Raw genomic sequence first — 16,450 nt, 5'->3', positions numbered from 1 at the left:
AAATTTTAATAGTACCATACAAATTGCTTGCCAAGATGAAAAGAGAATGATCACATACTGAGGGCAGGAATGTGAAATGGCAGATAGCCATGCTGGAAAACAGTTTGCAGTTTCTTATAAAACTAAATGTGTAACTACCAAATAAACCAGCAAGTGAATCCATGAGCATTTATCCTAAATAAATGAAGACTTATTCTTCCACAAAAGCCATTACACAAATGATTGTAGCAGCTCTGTCCATACTAGAATTAGTCCATATGTCCTTTAAGAGGAAAATGGTTAAGCAAACTGTGATACATACCTATCACAGAATACAGTTCAGAAATAAGAAAGAATGAACTGGTCCTCCACACAATATTATGAATGAATCTCTGGAAAATTATGCTGAATCACAAAAGGTACTCCAAACCAGTAGAACCAGGGTAACCCTGAAATCCAAGCTGAAAGCCATCAGGGACCCTAACTTCCAAGGTTCTCACCACTAAAGCTATCACCATTTGCACTGGTTTGCTGTCTCTTTCAAGTGCCCTAAATCAGATGTGGGTGCTACGATGGTCCCCAAGTATCATCAGCTCTCGCAAGTGCAGTAAAATGATGGCTACATCCAGGATGGAAAAGTCAAAGTCACTAAGAAGCAGTCTGCTCTTTCATTGTGGCAAAAATTTATTTTTTACCCTGTTGCATTCCTTTTCCTCAGACCCACTGTAACTTCTGACATTTGAACTGAAATGCCTACCACGTCTTCAGTATGTCTAACTCTTTAAAGTTTTGGGAGAATGTCTTTTTCCTTCCTCCTAGGTTTCTTGTTGTAAGCCAAATACAGATATCACCAAGGAATACAACTCAGAGAAGGTGTACTTGCTATGGGCTTTGTGGTGTGCTTTTTTCCATCTTGGCATACAGGACCTCCAGATAATCTCTCTCTTAACTAGAAATTACTCCATCCTAGGAGTCAGACCCACGCAGAACAGAGGAGCTGGATTAAACAGTCTAGCTACGCTACGTACCTTTGGCTCTCCCCATATCAATATCACACTCCTTCCCATGCAGAAGAAATGATTATAACCAAATTGTGTGATTTCAGTCTCATTCTAAATGGATCTCATGCCATCCATGTCTCTAAACCCCTCACTAATAATTTTTCAGGACCATCTGGAATAAATAGAAGTCTCAGTCAAGGCTGCATGTATGCAAATTTTTGCACTTTAAATGGATTCTATCCTTACGTGCATAAACCAATTGGAATGAAAGCAATTGGATTAGGAAGGCAAGGTTTTTTTTTAACCCATCTAATTGGCATTAAGTCACCAAACATTGTCAAGCACATATAACTTGCTTAATTATTTTGTGTGAGCATGTGTATATCTTTATAACTTCATAAACACATAAATGAGAGGGAGATGCAGATTTAATGTACATCCATATGGTGATAAATACAAAAGCTGCCAGAAGATTGTAAAATGTTATCCTAATGTTAAAATGATCTTTCTCATATTTTCTTTTCATTTTTTGCTTAGCTTCCAAGTCACAAAGAATAAACAGAGGGTGGTAGATGCTAAGCATGGATCCTTAATTCAAAGGAAAAACAGGCACAAACCAATTTTTGTGCAATAATGCAATTTTTGAAAAGAAAATTTTACTTTAGTTTCATATTCTTATTCCAGTCTTTCATTAATCTTCTGTGTTTGTATATAAAATCATTTCTGTCCATTAAAATTTTATTGAAATAATTTTTCATACATAGCCTACCACACGTAAGTTCACCCCAATGTGCTTCATTTCCACACTGCTTTAATGACTTGAAAGCATCTTATTACACTCTTAGAAAATACTACACTGTTTTGAACAAAATCAGTCACAAAAAAATAGTATTTTTGCCTCTAGAGTATCTGACAAATAGGCTCAAAGTGTTTACCAACCTTCAAAATATTTTGTTAGTTAATCATTCACTTAAGTAAGGTCTTAGCCATGAAGCATCTGCGTAAGTGGCTGCCAGCAGTCCAAGGTCACAGTGACCTCTGGTCATACTTGGTGTTTTTTGACCATTCTTCCAAAACCTCAATCTAATTTCCTTGCTGCCCACACAAATCTGCTAGCCTTCCGTGGCTAATTTGTTTTTTGTTTGTTTGTTTGCAGAACCAGGGATTGAACTCAGGCCCTTGCGCTTGCCAGGGAAGTGCTTAATCCACTGAGCCATCTCCCTGGCCCCCACCGTGGTTAATTTGCGTATTCCCTTTAAGGAAACTTTTCTAAAGCTGCTTCTTCCAAGTGAAGAGAACTGTCATTCCTCTGGGGAATCTGCTACCCTTTCTTGGCTATTTCAACAACAAATTGAATTCCTATTATCTCCATCATGAGCCCCTGAGATAAAAAAAAAAAAAAAAAACAGACTTCAGGATTTATGCTCAAAACCTCACTTGGTTTTGAGAGAGTGTATGTTTTTTATTGGTACATGTTACTGATGCAGAAAAATGAGATTCATTTTGGTCTCTGGGTATATCCGTATAACTCACTTTGATTAACATTGTCCCTGTTACCTCTCTCTCCTTTTCCCCTCCTCCCCCGGATCCCATGTTCCCTGGCAGTATACCTTCTAATTCCCTGGCAGAGAAAAAGTACCTTTTGCTGGCTCCTCTGCCCCTAGATTGCATGAGCTGCCCTGGATGAACTCATTTACACTGCTTCCCAAAGGCTATGTCTGCACAGCTAATGCAGGGAAAAACAATGTTTGTTTATAGAACCAGGTCTATAAACCAGTGCAACTGACACTGCTAATGAACCAACATTCCAGGAGAAACAAGATGTCTAGGACTTGATAAATATTGCACATTGTGCGCACTACGTCTTCAGTTCAAATGGGACAGAAATTAAAATGCAGTTAAGATCTTATTTTCTTTATCTAGACAAAAAGAATATTTCTCCTAACATAGCTCCCTCCTCTTTTTGTTTTTGTTTTTGTCTTTTGAGCTGAGGTCTCGCTATATTTCCCAGGCAGATCTAGAACTCCTGAGCTCAAGTAATCCTTCTACAACCATCTCCTGAGTCCTGGACTACAAGAACATGCCAGTAGGTCCAGGTTCTTTATTTATTGTCACTAAAATATCGTTCTTCTATGTAAATCAGTCTTAAAATTATTTGAAATCTTGGGTAACTAATTATTTAACAGGGAGAAGTACACGCAGAGCTCACTTGAAAGAGTGAAATTTTACCAGACTTTTTAAAAGGTGCTTTTTAAAAATCAGTTAACATGATGGAGCTTAATGTTTCCAGGTATTCACTTCATGTCTTCATTCCACTTATCTGGTAGAGACACAGCTACACACACACAGGTGCGAGAGCATGCATGCACGCGCACAGAGAGAGAGAGAGAGAGAGAGAGAGAGAGAGAGAGAGAGAGAGAGAGAAATGAAGAAAGATTTTTCAAATTTGTCTGAGAATTTAGTAGATATTAAAAGGTACTAGACAATCAAGTTGTCCCAACTGGTTTTAAGCGCCAACTCCAATATTGCCTAGCTGTGCAGATTTGGGCTGGTTATACATCTTTATTTATTTTTTGCTAGTTATATATCTTATCCATGTCTATGTTTCTCACCTTAAAATGGGTTTTAAAACATCTACTCTACCCAGGCCTGCCGTGCTGGCCCCACCCCCGGGGCATGCTGAGAGAGCAATTGAGACTGGGCACGCATCTGTCATCCCAGCTCTTGGGAGGCCTGTAAACAGGCAGATCACTATGAATCTGGTACTGAGACCCTGAACACCATGTAGACCCTTCCCTAAAAATACAAAACAAAGGAAAAAAATCTCCTCTAGTGAGTTCTTCTGAGGATTAAATGAGCAAGCATATATTATGCTCCTTGCACAGGGCCTGGCTCAGCACATACCCCAAAGTAGCAATAGATCTTCCTAGAGGATCAGGAAAAGCTACAGGGACTGAACCATCACTTTATACCAGTTCTCTCACCTAAGTTTTGAGGTTCTTCACTAACCTCTAAACTGAGAAATTCAGGACTGGGGAGATAGCTCAGCAGTCTAAGTGCCTGCCTGGCAAGCACAAGGACCGGGGTTCAATCCCCAGTACTGTATGCTGTGCACAGGGCCAGAACCCCAGTTGTGTCAAGCCGGCCACTGAATCAAGGCATGATGGTACACACCTGCAATCCCAGCACTGGGGATGCTGAGACAGGAGGATCACCATGAGTCTGAGCTGCATGGCGAGACCTGTACCAAATGAATAAATAAAAGATTAAACTGAGAAATTCAATGTAGTCAGTGAAAGACTGGTACTACTTCCAAATACATCAGATTACTAAGGCTTCTTTGCTTGCACTCAGGTACTGCCCTTTATTCCTGCCTGACTGGTAACAACATTCAGTTATTTAGCACTCTGTATGCTGTTGAGGATCACTGTTTCGCCCAAGTGTTTCAAGGCTATCTTTTTTTTTTTCTTTTTAGGTACTGGGCATCGAACTCAGAATCTTGCTCTTGCCAAACAGGCACTGTGCTGCTGAGCTACATCCACAGCTCACCCAAGTCAATTTCTAAAAATTTTCTGCTTGCATTCATTCTCCTTTAGGAAGTTAGCCAAAGCCCAAGAATCCCCATGAGCTGATACTCTGTTGAGGACTTGTCCTTATTACCATAGTTTGGAGACAGGCACTTCATGCAAGGAATGATGCACACAGGTCTGATCCACTTGAGGTAAATCAATACATTGCACATTTCAATCGCTCTGTGTTCTTACAGAAAAGTGCAATGGAAGTGATCCACTGAGAGTAGAGACCAATTCTCGCAGGCTCACTAGGTCATTTCTGCTAGTAAAATTTAAAAAAGCAATCAAACTGAATAAGAAGACTTTGCAGACATTTACATCGGGGAAGAATGCAATTCTTGACAATTCAGAGTAAATGAAGTGCAAATTACTCTCTTACAATATAACCCAGAATTGAAGCTTAAATTGTGACTGAAAAAGAGCCCACAGCTTAATCAGAAAAATATATTTATCGGTAATTCCCATGAGCTCATATTTGATACATTTATATCATAGGATAACAAGTTCAAAACTATTGCTAAGTTATAAATACAAAATTTATGCAGAATTTGCATGTATTGAACTTTATTTTGAATCTGCATGTGTGCCTACATTTGAATATTTATAATATTCCAGAAAAAGCACAGTGGAATGTGCAAGACAGATTTATTTAGTGTAATGCTCTGAAATGTGTCAAAGTCTTCAACACTGTTCTTAGAGGCAAAATGGCAGAAAGAACAAATGGAATGCAATAAGACCAACTGAATAATCTGTGAAGTCCAATATCAAGTAGAACAAGAAAAGCTCTATTGCCAATAAACATTTTACTAAAGTTTAGGAAAATATTTCTCTATGTTTACAATGACATTGTTTTACATGAAATGTAACATTAGGTGAATTATTCATTGCCCATTAATGGAAAGGGAGAAAATCCCATCCATTCCTTTCTTTCTAAAATCAATGACTAAATATCTCATTTTATGCCTCATAGAATGTCAATACAGTAGTAGCTTTTCAACTGTGAACTACATTCTTTACACTGTCAAGATAATGTACATAGCATGTGGTTTCAACAATGGGATTATGCACCTCACTAATGTTTCTGGAATAGCCTAACATGCCCAGACTGGTTGGGCACTGAAATGTTCTGATCAAATTAATTTATTATTAACTAAGAATAGTGCTTTCATGCAGTGAAACTGCTCTAGGACGAGGCTGCCTAGCAATGGACTCTCCTGAATGAAAGTAACACCTGACACTAACTGATCTGAGCTCTCAGTTACCAGTATTTAGAACTACAGTCCCTCAGGAACCTGAAGACATTCCTCCTCCAACCTCTCCGTCAACTCACTTTGAAGGAGGACCAGAAAGGGCCAAAGTCCAGAGTATCATTTCCAAATATATGTCATTATTAATTTCTGTTCTATCCAGTTTTTTAATGAAAAGAAACGGGAGCAAGTCACCCAAATATCTCTACACTGATGGGTCTAAGAGTTCCATAGATTCTGTGGGAATATTATAACAGCAAATTATTTTTTTTAAAACAAGAAGCCAATGCCTGATGTATCACCTCTGTCTTTCAGTCTGAGGGTTGACTGGGCTGAGGCTACCTTTCCCAGGAAGTACAATCATGATATTAAGAGACTAATGAAATAATCAGCCCTGGTAAAACATTATTTTAAAAATGGCTACCATTTACTTTCCTTATAAAACTAATGCAGGCTTATGAAGGAAATTTAAAAACATTTTCTGCTTAGATTTGGGAGGGGTAGGAAGGTGATTTCTATTTTTCTTTCCTCTGCCCTCCTCTGCTCACATTTTTACTATATCATGATTATAGTCATAGAATATCTGCAATTTTCGGCGTTTTCTTAGCATTAAATCACTAGTAATTGTCCACATTCTTTAAGAGAGCATTTAAGTGGATTCGTAATAATTCTTCAGGTGAATGAACTGAGATTTCCTGAGCCATTTTCTTGTCTGTGGACATCCCCAGTTCACTTGCTGCTATGTAGTTGCTCCAGTTCACTTGCTGCTATACATTTTCTTAGAACGCTGCACTCCTCTCTCACCTGGGGCACTTCTCACAATTCTGAAGTAATTAATCATTTGTTTCATGTCTATGTCTCCCACTCTCTGAGAGCAGGGACCATGTTTGCCCACCTTCTCTTTTGTTCTCTTTTCTTTTTTCTGGGGAATGGGCAGTGCTAGATGGAAGTCAGTGTTTCCCACATGTAGGCAACGGCTGCATCACTGAGCTCCCCTCCAGGTCCCTGTCTGGTTGTTCAGGGTGCCCCTTGGCACTTAAGTGCGGTGATGGCACACACTCAATAAACATCTGTTGAATAAGACGAATTAGTGAGTAAATAAATGAAAAGTAGATGGAGAATTATAGTTTTCAGTAAGAATTCACAAATGACTTTGTGCATCAATGAAATAATTTTGATATTCTGTGTTCATATTTTCTATTTTTCCCCAAAGGATTTCAGTACTCAAATTTACATTCTCATTATAACTTCTAAGAATTAAGATTTAACCATATCCTTGTCATCCATGGCTATGAAGTTGTTTGTTTTGGTGGGAGATATAGGTCAGTTTCTGTTGTTTTAATTAAGCTTAGAGAAAAAATAAAAGGTATCCTAAGTTTAAATGTTTATTTTATTTTTCCTTGCCCCCTAAATGTTTAAATCCACATTTTTTCAGTACCACCGAGACAGAACAGTTTCTCCATAACTGGAAACTCATTGTGGGTGTGGCAGGCGCTATAAATCTTCTGATTGTGCCCTTTGTGTCTCGAATGGATTCATAGGATTTCTTCATAAGGAAAGACTTCAGCCTTTTGTCTGTTGTAATTGTTGTGCATATCTTCACCAATGTGACATATGCCTTTTCATTTTGGCGTTTTTTTTCTTTGACAGATGAACATTTGTCATTTTTATATAATCATAACTGTCAGTCTTTTCCTTTATTCAAACACCCCTTTCCTTGGCTAAGAGTCCCACATGGGAACTGCAGCTATCATTTAAATAATAATGCCAGCTGTACATTCAGATGACGTGGGTTCACAGGTTCCCACGTATGCAACTAAGCCCTAACCCACCACAAAGAACACAGGCTCTCCTTTCCTTACAAGCCCTGTCTACTACAAGCCTAAGTGACAAGGATCAGTCGTGACTAGCATTCTCCCAGTCAAAAGTACATCCCCTTCTCCACCTCTCTGTGTTGTCAACGGTAGGACCTTTATTCAGGACCAGCAATCAGGGAGATACTTTAAACTCTAGCCTTTATTTATTTCTGTGATTCTTACACTCTTTCAATTCCAGAGCTTCTCATACTCAGTGGAGTTCAACTTCCTCATTGCCAGTCCAGACCATCCAACAGTGGTGCCTTACCCCATCTGTCTCCTTAACCATCACCTGTCCAACACATGGACCTTTTCAGACATGAACACACCTGGTGAGGGGGGGCTGTCATGAGGATGCCAGCCCATCCACCATAATTGTTTTCTTCAATATGCACCTCCTTCAGTCGCAGGGGCCTTATCAAACAGATCTCTCCTTTTGCTGGCCCAGTCCTTCTACACTGCAAAGGAAGGAGCCATACCAGAAGACACCTGGTTTAAATCTCCCATTTGACAGAGGAGACACTATGGCCAAAGAGCGGAAAGGATTTGATCAAAATCAGAAGTTCCTCTTCCACTAATGTCTGTATTACACAATTCTGCAATTCACACATGCATTTCAGGCTGAAGGTGGAGACATGTACTGTTCTGGCTTTGTCTTGGATCTTGTCTCTCTGGACCACTTACCCTGTACTGAGGCATAACCACCAGGTTTGCCCTGGTTTGACAAAACCTACACCATAACAGACATCTCCCTTATTTTTAATATATTCTTGTAATTGAAGACATTATTGGCATGGATGACAAGTCTTCCCTGGAATATAATAGGCAGTTTCATAAAATTTTGTTTAATGAACGACAGAGAAAAGGAATGACTGTTCTTTTAATGTCATTTCACGCTATCTCAGTTGATGACTGGTAAACATTAAAGACAAGTGTTCATATTTTCATCACCACATGATGGTACTAACCTAAAATTAACAGAAGCCAATCCTGAGTGACATTTGGACTACCTGATAGCTTAGAGCTCTGTTGGGACTCCAACAATTTGGCTTCTTTGCACAATGTTCCTCACTAATACTGGTGGCATCATAGATACATTATCATGGTAGATTCCTCCCCAGATTTATGAAGGAGGCAGACAGTATAACAGCTCACATCGAAAATGGCTAAAGGAAAGCGTGCTTAGCCAACAGAAGTTGAGTGTACTACAATCCACGGCCAGATGGGCTGCAGCACTGCTGGAGGAACAGTCTACTCACTCAATACCTCCCCGATGTCGCAAGCCTGTCCCATCATCCTGCCTTACCACAGAGTCAAGAACAGGAAGGAGTGTGGGCTTAAGCATGACAGGTCTGATCAGGCACATGCACGCTATAACTGTCTTTCAGAACAGAGCCACCTTTTTAAAAGAAAGCCTTTACCACAATTGCTTTAAATGAATAAATACCAAAGAAAACTGTTCTCCACCTAAGCAAAAACCTTTTAGTCCCTTCCTCTCAGTGATATCCTGCCAGATTTTAGATAATTAGTTACTCTTCCAAATGACTGCTGAAAACTTTAGAGATTTTAAAATCTACAATCCAGCATCTGGCTGGATTCTTTAACATGTACAGTCACAGGCCCTGAACCTACCTGTATCCCACATGTAGTGGCCAGCATGGTACTAGTATAATTTCCTTTGCAGTTCTGAGTTCCTCCCACAGACTAAGTGGTACGCCAGAGTTGGCTACAAACATAGGAAATATGGCTTGAGAAAATTCTGCAGAATTTGGGAATTTTAACAGCTGCTGGGCAACAATGTTTTGATACATTTTTTAAAGTGGTCTTAGAAATTCTAAAATGAGCAAGACTCTTTTCTGACCTCCAACAACATACTGGTAAACAGATGGATGCGATATAACTTCTAATTTTGTGAGAGATATTATTTTAATAAACAATTTAAGCCTTTTGCCAGCCAAGTGCCACCCCTCCTCTCCAGGGAATGTGATTGTAGTAGTTTCTACTTGGCAGTTCTGCAGTACTTTACCATCCACAGAGGAAGAAAATACCTCAAACATAGCATAGGGAGCAGGATTCAGGCTCTTGGCTTGCAGCCAAGACAATTTCTCATGCTTCCACTAAGTGAATGAATGGTGGTGGGTCAGGAGGTGGTCCGTGTTGTTCCTAATGACACTCCCCAACCAGGCCCCCAGCCCCTTCCCATGCTGCTCAGCTTTGCAGAGATTTCCAACAAGGCAAGCAGAGGCCACTATTACAATCCAGCTCCTAAGGAGTGTAAAGTGTCAGGGATGTGAAATTCTGTTCTCCCAGGAAGTATGGCAACCCTGGCCCAATCACTTACACAAAATTAACGTGTAAAATGTCTGATGACAGTGATGATCCAGATGGTAACAACAACAGCTAACATATGCTGGGTACTTGCTCCATGGTAATTACTAATCGGAAATGACTCGTCATGTTTTTGTAAAGGCCCTTGTTCATCAAGACACAGTCACCAAAGAAAGTGTTGTGACAGTACTGCAGTGAGAGTCCTATTGTGCCCCTAAAGAGCTCAATAACCTTGAGGAAGTCCTTCAATCATTTTTGGACTTTATTCTCATGGGAGTGCTCTTGTCCACTTTGTCCTTCTCCAAAAGATAGTGAAGTTTACAGAGAAATACCAAGATAGCAACACAAAAACACATCTGAGATGCGCTTTCCACGCAGGCTGTACTCCAAGGTCACACTGCTGATCCAAAGCTATTCTAGAACTACGTGGAAGGTATCTGACCTCCCAGCCAGCCAGCCAGTGCTGCTGTTTCCTTCTGTTCCACACAGCCCAGAGACCACGAGCTAGCATGAAGAGGCTGCCCTACACAGGAACTCTGGAAGCAGACTCTCATCTCCCCAAGACAAGCTCGCTCCCCTCAGCAGTCACTACCAGTGCAGACGCCTTCGCTGCTACATTTGTCCTTCTCCTACACATGTTCACACTCACAGGCACATGCCGCCTGCCTCTCACAGGTGCACCTCTTAGTCCTTACAGACCACCAGAACTGCAAGCAAGGATCTGTCACCAACCTCGGAAATTCTGGAAGCCTTGGGCTATGAATATTCTTCCAGATGAATATTTGTAGGTAGGCAGGAATGAAGGAAATAAAAAAGTACCCTTCAATTAGCAATGTGTGGTAAATTTCATTTCCTTTTTGCAACTACCATAAAATCTCCTAACACTTTTGCAAACGTGGCTCGTCTCCAATTAGACTAGGTGGCACTGTAGTATCACCCTTTCAAACAGCAAGAAAATACTACTTCATTACAATTAATTTTCCTTCAGTATGGGATATCCGAGAGGCTTTGAGGTGTTCTAGTTATCTTATATAGAAGGTTAAAGAAATCTGCCAAAGGATGATGGTGACCCAATAGATAACTCAGATTACATTAATGATGTATGTTATAGATGTCACTTCCTGACCTACCTGATCAAATTACCGAAGGCACATGTGTCCTGTGGAACTCCAAACAAGTTTGTGGCTTCCACGGCTACCATGACCTTATTTTCACTTTACTGCCACGGTCGTAGCTATAGAAGCAGTGTTTCCCATAGAGAATTTTTGTAACTGCACTATCCCTCAGCATATCTACAAGCCCTATCAGCATGAGAGCTTATTTTCAATATTGATGATAAATTGTTTGTGAACTTCTTAAACATCAGATTTGGGGGGAGACCGTATAGATATTGAACCCAGAGCCTTCTCATTGAGGTATGCCCCCAGCCCTTTTCTAACTTTTTAAAAAATGTTAATATAGGCTCTTCCTAAATTGTCCAGGGTATGGTTGAAATTGCAATCCTACTGCCTCAGCCTCCCAGAGTGCCAACAGAATCATATTGTGAGAATAACTTACTCAGTTCTTACAACAGATTGAAGTGGTCACCTTCCTGAGGCCAAGGTTGTCTTAGGATAAAAAAGCAAATGGAATTTCAAAAGAGTGCTCCAGAGAACTCTGGCGTTTGAAGAAGAAATGTGAGGAAGAGAAAATGAGCAGGGAAAATAGGCAATGAGATTAATATTAACCAGAAAGGCAGAAAGCTCCTTCTGCTGCAACTGGATAAAGGAAAACCCACAGACTTGCAGCCTCAAGCTGCTTGCATGCAGCTCCTTGTCCAAGTCACTGAATGCCCTCCATGGGGTGGAGGCAAAAGGGACCCAGGCAAGCAGCCACTGCAGCAGCAGCCTTGAAGGTCCCTGTCACATAAAGGGAGAGGAGGGGACAAGGCCTTGTCCTTGACACGTGAAGACAAACTGAGAGGCTGCCTGACAACCATCATACCTTGTTCACTCTTTAGACTCCCTGCCCCTGTCCAGGTATGTTTGCAGGAAACCTGTGAAGCACCAGACCTGGTTGGAACACTGTCCTTCACCCCTATATGACCACACTGGTCCCCTTTACAACATTGCATGACCTCCAGCAACTGGACATTGCCCTTGCACTGGAGGAAGATGATACCTTTTGTTTCTGACTACTAGGCTACTATGGACTGTTCATAAATCTACTTCTTCCATATCTTCACCAGGCTCCTGACACTTGACAGAGGGCACCCAGTGTTGACGCTCCTGCATCTTTGCTCACCAGGAGAGGGTCCAGGGCAGTGTCCCAGCCCAGTGAGCCCATGAGCCGCAGGGGGGCCCGCTGGAATGAGCAAAGCTCTGTTGATGCTGGTCCCATGCTGGGAACTAACAGCTCTCTCTAGCTGTCCACACAGGGACCCAGAACAACTGCCCCTCAACAGGGAAGGAGAGAGGGGCGTGGTAAAAGTAGGGCAGGAGAAGAGAAATGAAAAGACTGAGAAAGAAAATGAAGTGGAGGGTTAGACACGGAAGGAGAAGGAAAAAGCTAGCAACCAGAAGTAGACAAGATTCAGAACGTAAGAGAGAAAGAATTTTCTCTCTAAAGGAAAAAGGGAGACAACAGAATGCGGGGCAGAAGGGGAGAAGATAGCAAGAAAGGAGGCTTTGGAACGGAGGTGCACAGGAGAGGAGGGAAGAATAATAGGATCCTGACACGCTGCCCGCAGAGCGCTCTTCCCCAGTGTGAAAGTGGTTCCTGGGCCAGGCGGTGGCTGCGGCAGCCTGGCGACTTGGCCCGCACAGACTCCAGCCACCGAGCGGGCCCATCTTCCCACAAAGCAACGGTCGTCCCAGGCCAGAACTGAAAGACTTTCTGAGGCCTCCACAGCACCGCACAGGAGGGCACCAGGGTACTAAACTCCTGCCTATCCGCGGCGCGACAGCTGGAGCAATGAGGTGCGCGCTGGGCACCCGGCAGCCGGCAGGCGACGCCTTCCCGCCCTCGGCCCGCCCAACCCAGGTCGGCACCGCATCTCAGCCTCCTGCTTGGTCGCGACAGAACACACACCTGGACGGTCTCAGCCTGGCGTCACGCTTGCCGTCCACCACCGCGGGCACGCAGCTGGTGAGCTCGGTCCAGTCGGCGTGCAGCCCGCAGCTCCAGCCCGTGGAGAACCTGGAGAAGAGCCAGGTCTCCCGCTTACCCGGCCGGTGGCACGTGCATTTCTTCTGCCCCACGCGGCACTCGCAGGGCTGCTCCAACTGGATGTTGCGCACCAGGTGACGGCCGAAAGTGGTGCCCCCGGTCTTCTGGATGTGCAGGAACACGATCAGGTCATCGCCCTTGATGTCGAAGTCTACCTTGCGCAAGAGGTCGGCGCGGCTGAAATTGTAGCGGGGCACGAACCTGGCGGAGCTCTCATCCTCCGAGCGGTACGGGTCCGGTACCGGGGAGCTGAAGGCCTGCAGACGGAGGAGCTGACATTCCGTCCCGGGGCACACGTATTGGAGGACGATCACAGCAAATAGGAAGAACATCACCAAAGCCAGCAGCAGCTTGTTGGATTTCTCATCCATGTTCCCGACGCTGGGGGAAACCCAAGCTCGTTACGTCAATCCCGCAGTTCAGCCCGAGCTCGCCGCGCACCCGCACCGCCCCCTTCCCCTGGCGGCGCCGTTGCGCCCCTCTCTCCCTCCCCTACGCACCGAGTACTCCACCGCGGCGGCGGCGGTGGCGGTGGCGGCGGCCGCGGCGCCCTTCCTTGCTTTCTTCCCGGCAGGCTCAGCGCTGTGGCTTCTGCTGCACACAGGCCGTACCCTCAACCATCCTGAGCTCTCTTCCGCTGGCCGTCTGCTCCCTCCCTCGCCGAAGCCCTCCAAGCCCCTGCCTGGGCTTTTATACACGCTTGATCCCTCCAGTCCCTGTCGCCCGACTCCCCAACTCTGGTCCCCCAGCCGGGCCCCCGCAGTAAAGCACCACTCTCCAGGGCTCCCGTTGCGCTGCGCCCCTGGACTCCTCCCGGCTCTTGCGACCCCAGCTCCGGGGTGCGCGCCTCTGCCTGCCTGCCTGACTTGCTGGCTCTCTCCGTCCCGCAGCGCCGATCCCGCGCTCACCCAGTTGTCCACCCGTGTGGCCGCCTCAAGTGAGCGCAGAGCCGGGCGTTCGAGTTTCCCTGCCCACCGGCAGCCCGACCTGCAAGCAGAGTCGCTGCGCTGTGGGCGTCTGCGGAACGGCAGAGCAGGGAGATACCCGAAGCGTGCTCACTCGCGCGCCGCGCCGCGCCGCGTGGGCCAGGTCCCCGAGACCGGCCACCACCGGCTAGCTGAACTTTGCGCCCTTCCCTCGGTTCGCAGCTGCCTTCCATCCCCTCAGGTCCCCTGTGCGCCCTGGCGCAAGAGCGCGAGCTGCACTTTCTAGAACGTACCTGGCCAGGGGGCCGAAAATCTTGGAGAAGATCGCACTGAGCACGTGCTTCAGCGAGTGGCCCAGGGCGGCCAGGCCCCGAGTGAGCAGGGCCCGGCAGAGGGAGCCCAGGTCCCAGCGTCGCCTGAGGTCGTTCATCCGCCTGCGGCGGCCCCGGGGCAGCAGCGCGAAGAGCGAGGCGCGCAAGGCTCCCGCCAGGGAGAAAGATGCCTTTAGGGGCTCGTCCCGTAGCGGCAGAGAGTTGAATCCGTGAGACACACCCCTAGGAGGGCCCGCGCGGACTGAGTCTGCGACTGACCCCGGCTGGCTCACTGCCAATTCAGCCTCCACTCTGGAATGCCGGCGGGGACAGGTGGTGAGGGAGGGTGCTCGGTGCTCCGGTTGCAGCGGCGACCTGAGCGTCCGGGCTGCACACGCAGGCACTGCCATTCCCCCCTTCAGGCAACTCAGGGTACTAAGGATCAGAAGCAAGCTTGAATTTATATAATAGTGCCTCGCCCCCAAGAGCTCGAGCCACTTCAAGAGCAGAGAACCTGGGTTCTTTCTCCTGCCTTAGAAAGCGGGGGTTACTCCAGTGAGCGCATCACTCCACTTTGCCTCGTAATTTCAACCTCCTCTAAAATAGCAGAGCCGCAAATTGGACATTTCCCCTCTCTCTTTGCCAATTTCCATTCTCCAACGGAAGCGGGGGCATTTTCTGAAAAGGTAAGTCAGCATGAAAAAGGAAGCATGCCCAAAAAACAGCACAAGCGGGGATTCTGAGCGTTTTCAAAGCAAAGACTCATTCTCAATCCTCTCTTCTCTCCCAATCTGCTGCACCAAGCCCAAGCCCTGCGGGAAGACTTCATTGGTGAAGGTTTATTGAATGAATGGATACAATATGTAGCTAAACACGGCACTGGAGGGAAACCATCTATTCCCGGGTGATGTGAAGCACTAGGAAACCACAGCCCAGAGAGGACTGGGGATGTGCTCAAGGTCACACAGCAGAGCCCTAGGGGTTTGTTCTAAAAAAATCAGGCACTGTCCCCCAGTTTCTTGATAATAACACCACCTCTTTTTAATAAATGGGCATATATGTTCTCAAGCGCTATTGTCCAAAAGGCTCTTCTCTGCTACAGAGGCATGCAGGGGTTAACAAGGAAAGAACAGATGTCCTTTCAGAACCTAGATCCTGGGAACTTGGGCTCAGGTTGTACTCATGTGATTACTGGGGGGAGCTTGCAGTCCATTAGGACGCCGGTGTGTTCTTGACTGAGTATGTACTCTCTCCAGCCCACTGCCACTGCAGAAAGGGCATAGGGTGGCAGCAGTGTTTCAGAGTAGTGCGGTGGCACTGGAAGCTGAGTCCTGGGATGGAAGCTTCCAGAAACAGGCTCTCCCCAAATCTTGCTCCCTTCACTCTGCTCCTGCCCTGGTCTCTCTGTACTTTGAAGCAGCAACACAGGCAGATGACAGGAATCCTGGGAAATATGCCCCTTCCTTGCTGAACAATCTTGAAGTAGTCACTTGCTCTTCCTGAGCCTCAGTTTTCTTTTCTGTAAAATCGGCCCAACTAGGTCACTGTGAGAGGACATGTTGAAACCTCTGGGCAGTCCCAAATGTGAGGCGTCTTGTTTACCTGCTGCCCTATGCTTGGCTGTGCCAAGTGACCCTAGCACCTCTCAGCCATTTTACAGCTGTGCTCCACAATGTTTGTTCCCTGGGATCCTCAGCCCTGGCTGGACTTCAACATGGCCACAAACGAACTTGGATCAGAGAGGGACTCTGTGCAGCAGCAGACACAAAACCTGGCAGACTTCTCGGGAACCCCACATCTCAGACACTGCAGGCGTCACCTGTGCTGAGGCTCCAGGGACGATTCTGGTTAACTAGTGAAGCTGTGCTAAGGGCCAGAAGCAGTAACATACAAGGTAGCACATACTTCTCGGCTTCCCCAAGAATGCACCTGGTGATCCCAGGCTTGTGGGACAGGACCTGCTTCCCCTCCTCAACCCCCCTCCCCAGGCAGGTAAGAAGGTGAGCCAAAACTGGCAAGCAGA

General features: G+C 45.3%; 1 protein-coding gene across 2 annotated transcripts in view; it reads right to left on the bottom strand.

Annotated features, from left to right (window-relative positions):
- The window catches only part of Hs6st2 (heparan sulfate 6-O-sulfotransferase 2), a 352,282-nt gene extending 337,188 nt beyond the window's left edge, over positions 1-15,094 (bottom strand). Inside the window, exons 1-2 of one of the 2 annotated variants that reach the window (XM_004634487.2) lie at positions 14,410-15,094; positions 13,053-13,571 (exon numbers count right to left, since the gene is read on the bottom strand). In XM_004634487.2, the coding sequence (XP_004634544.1) occupies positions 13,053-13,571; positions 14,410-14,837 (947 nt within the window). In that variant the 5' untranslated portion in view covers positions 14,838-15,094. The remainder of the gene's footprint in view (positions 1-13,052; positions 13,572-14,409) is intronic. The other variant, XM_023718859.1, reaches the window with a different exon arrangement.
- Between the last annotated feature and the right edge of the window lie 1,356 nt (positions 15,095-16,450).

This window comes from Octodon degus, unplaced genomic scaffold, assembly GCF_000260255.1.
Source record: "Octodon degus isolate 3935 unplaced genomic scaffold, OctDeg1.0 scaffold00063, whole genome shotgun sequence".
In the NCBI taxonomy this organism is placed as follows: domain Eukaryota; kingdom Metazoa; phylum Chordata; class Mammalia; order Rodentia; family Octodontidae; genus Octodon; species Octodon degus.
This window is presented reverse-complemented; position numbering and strand designations above follow the sequence as displayed.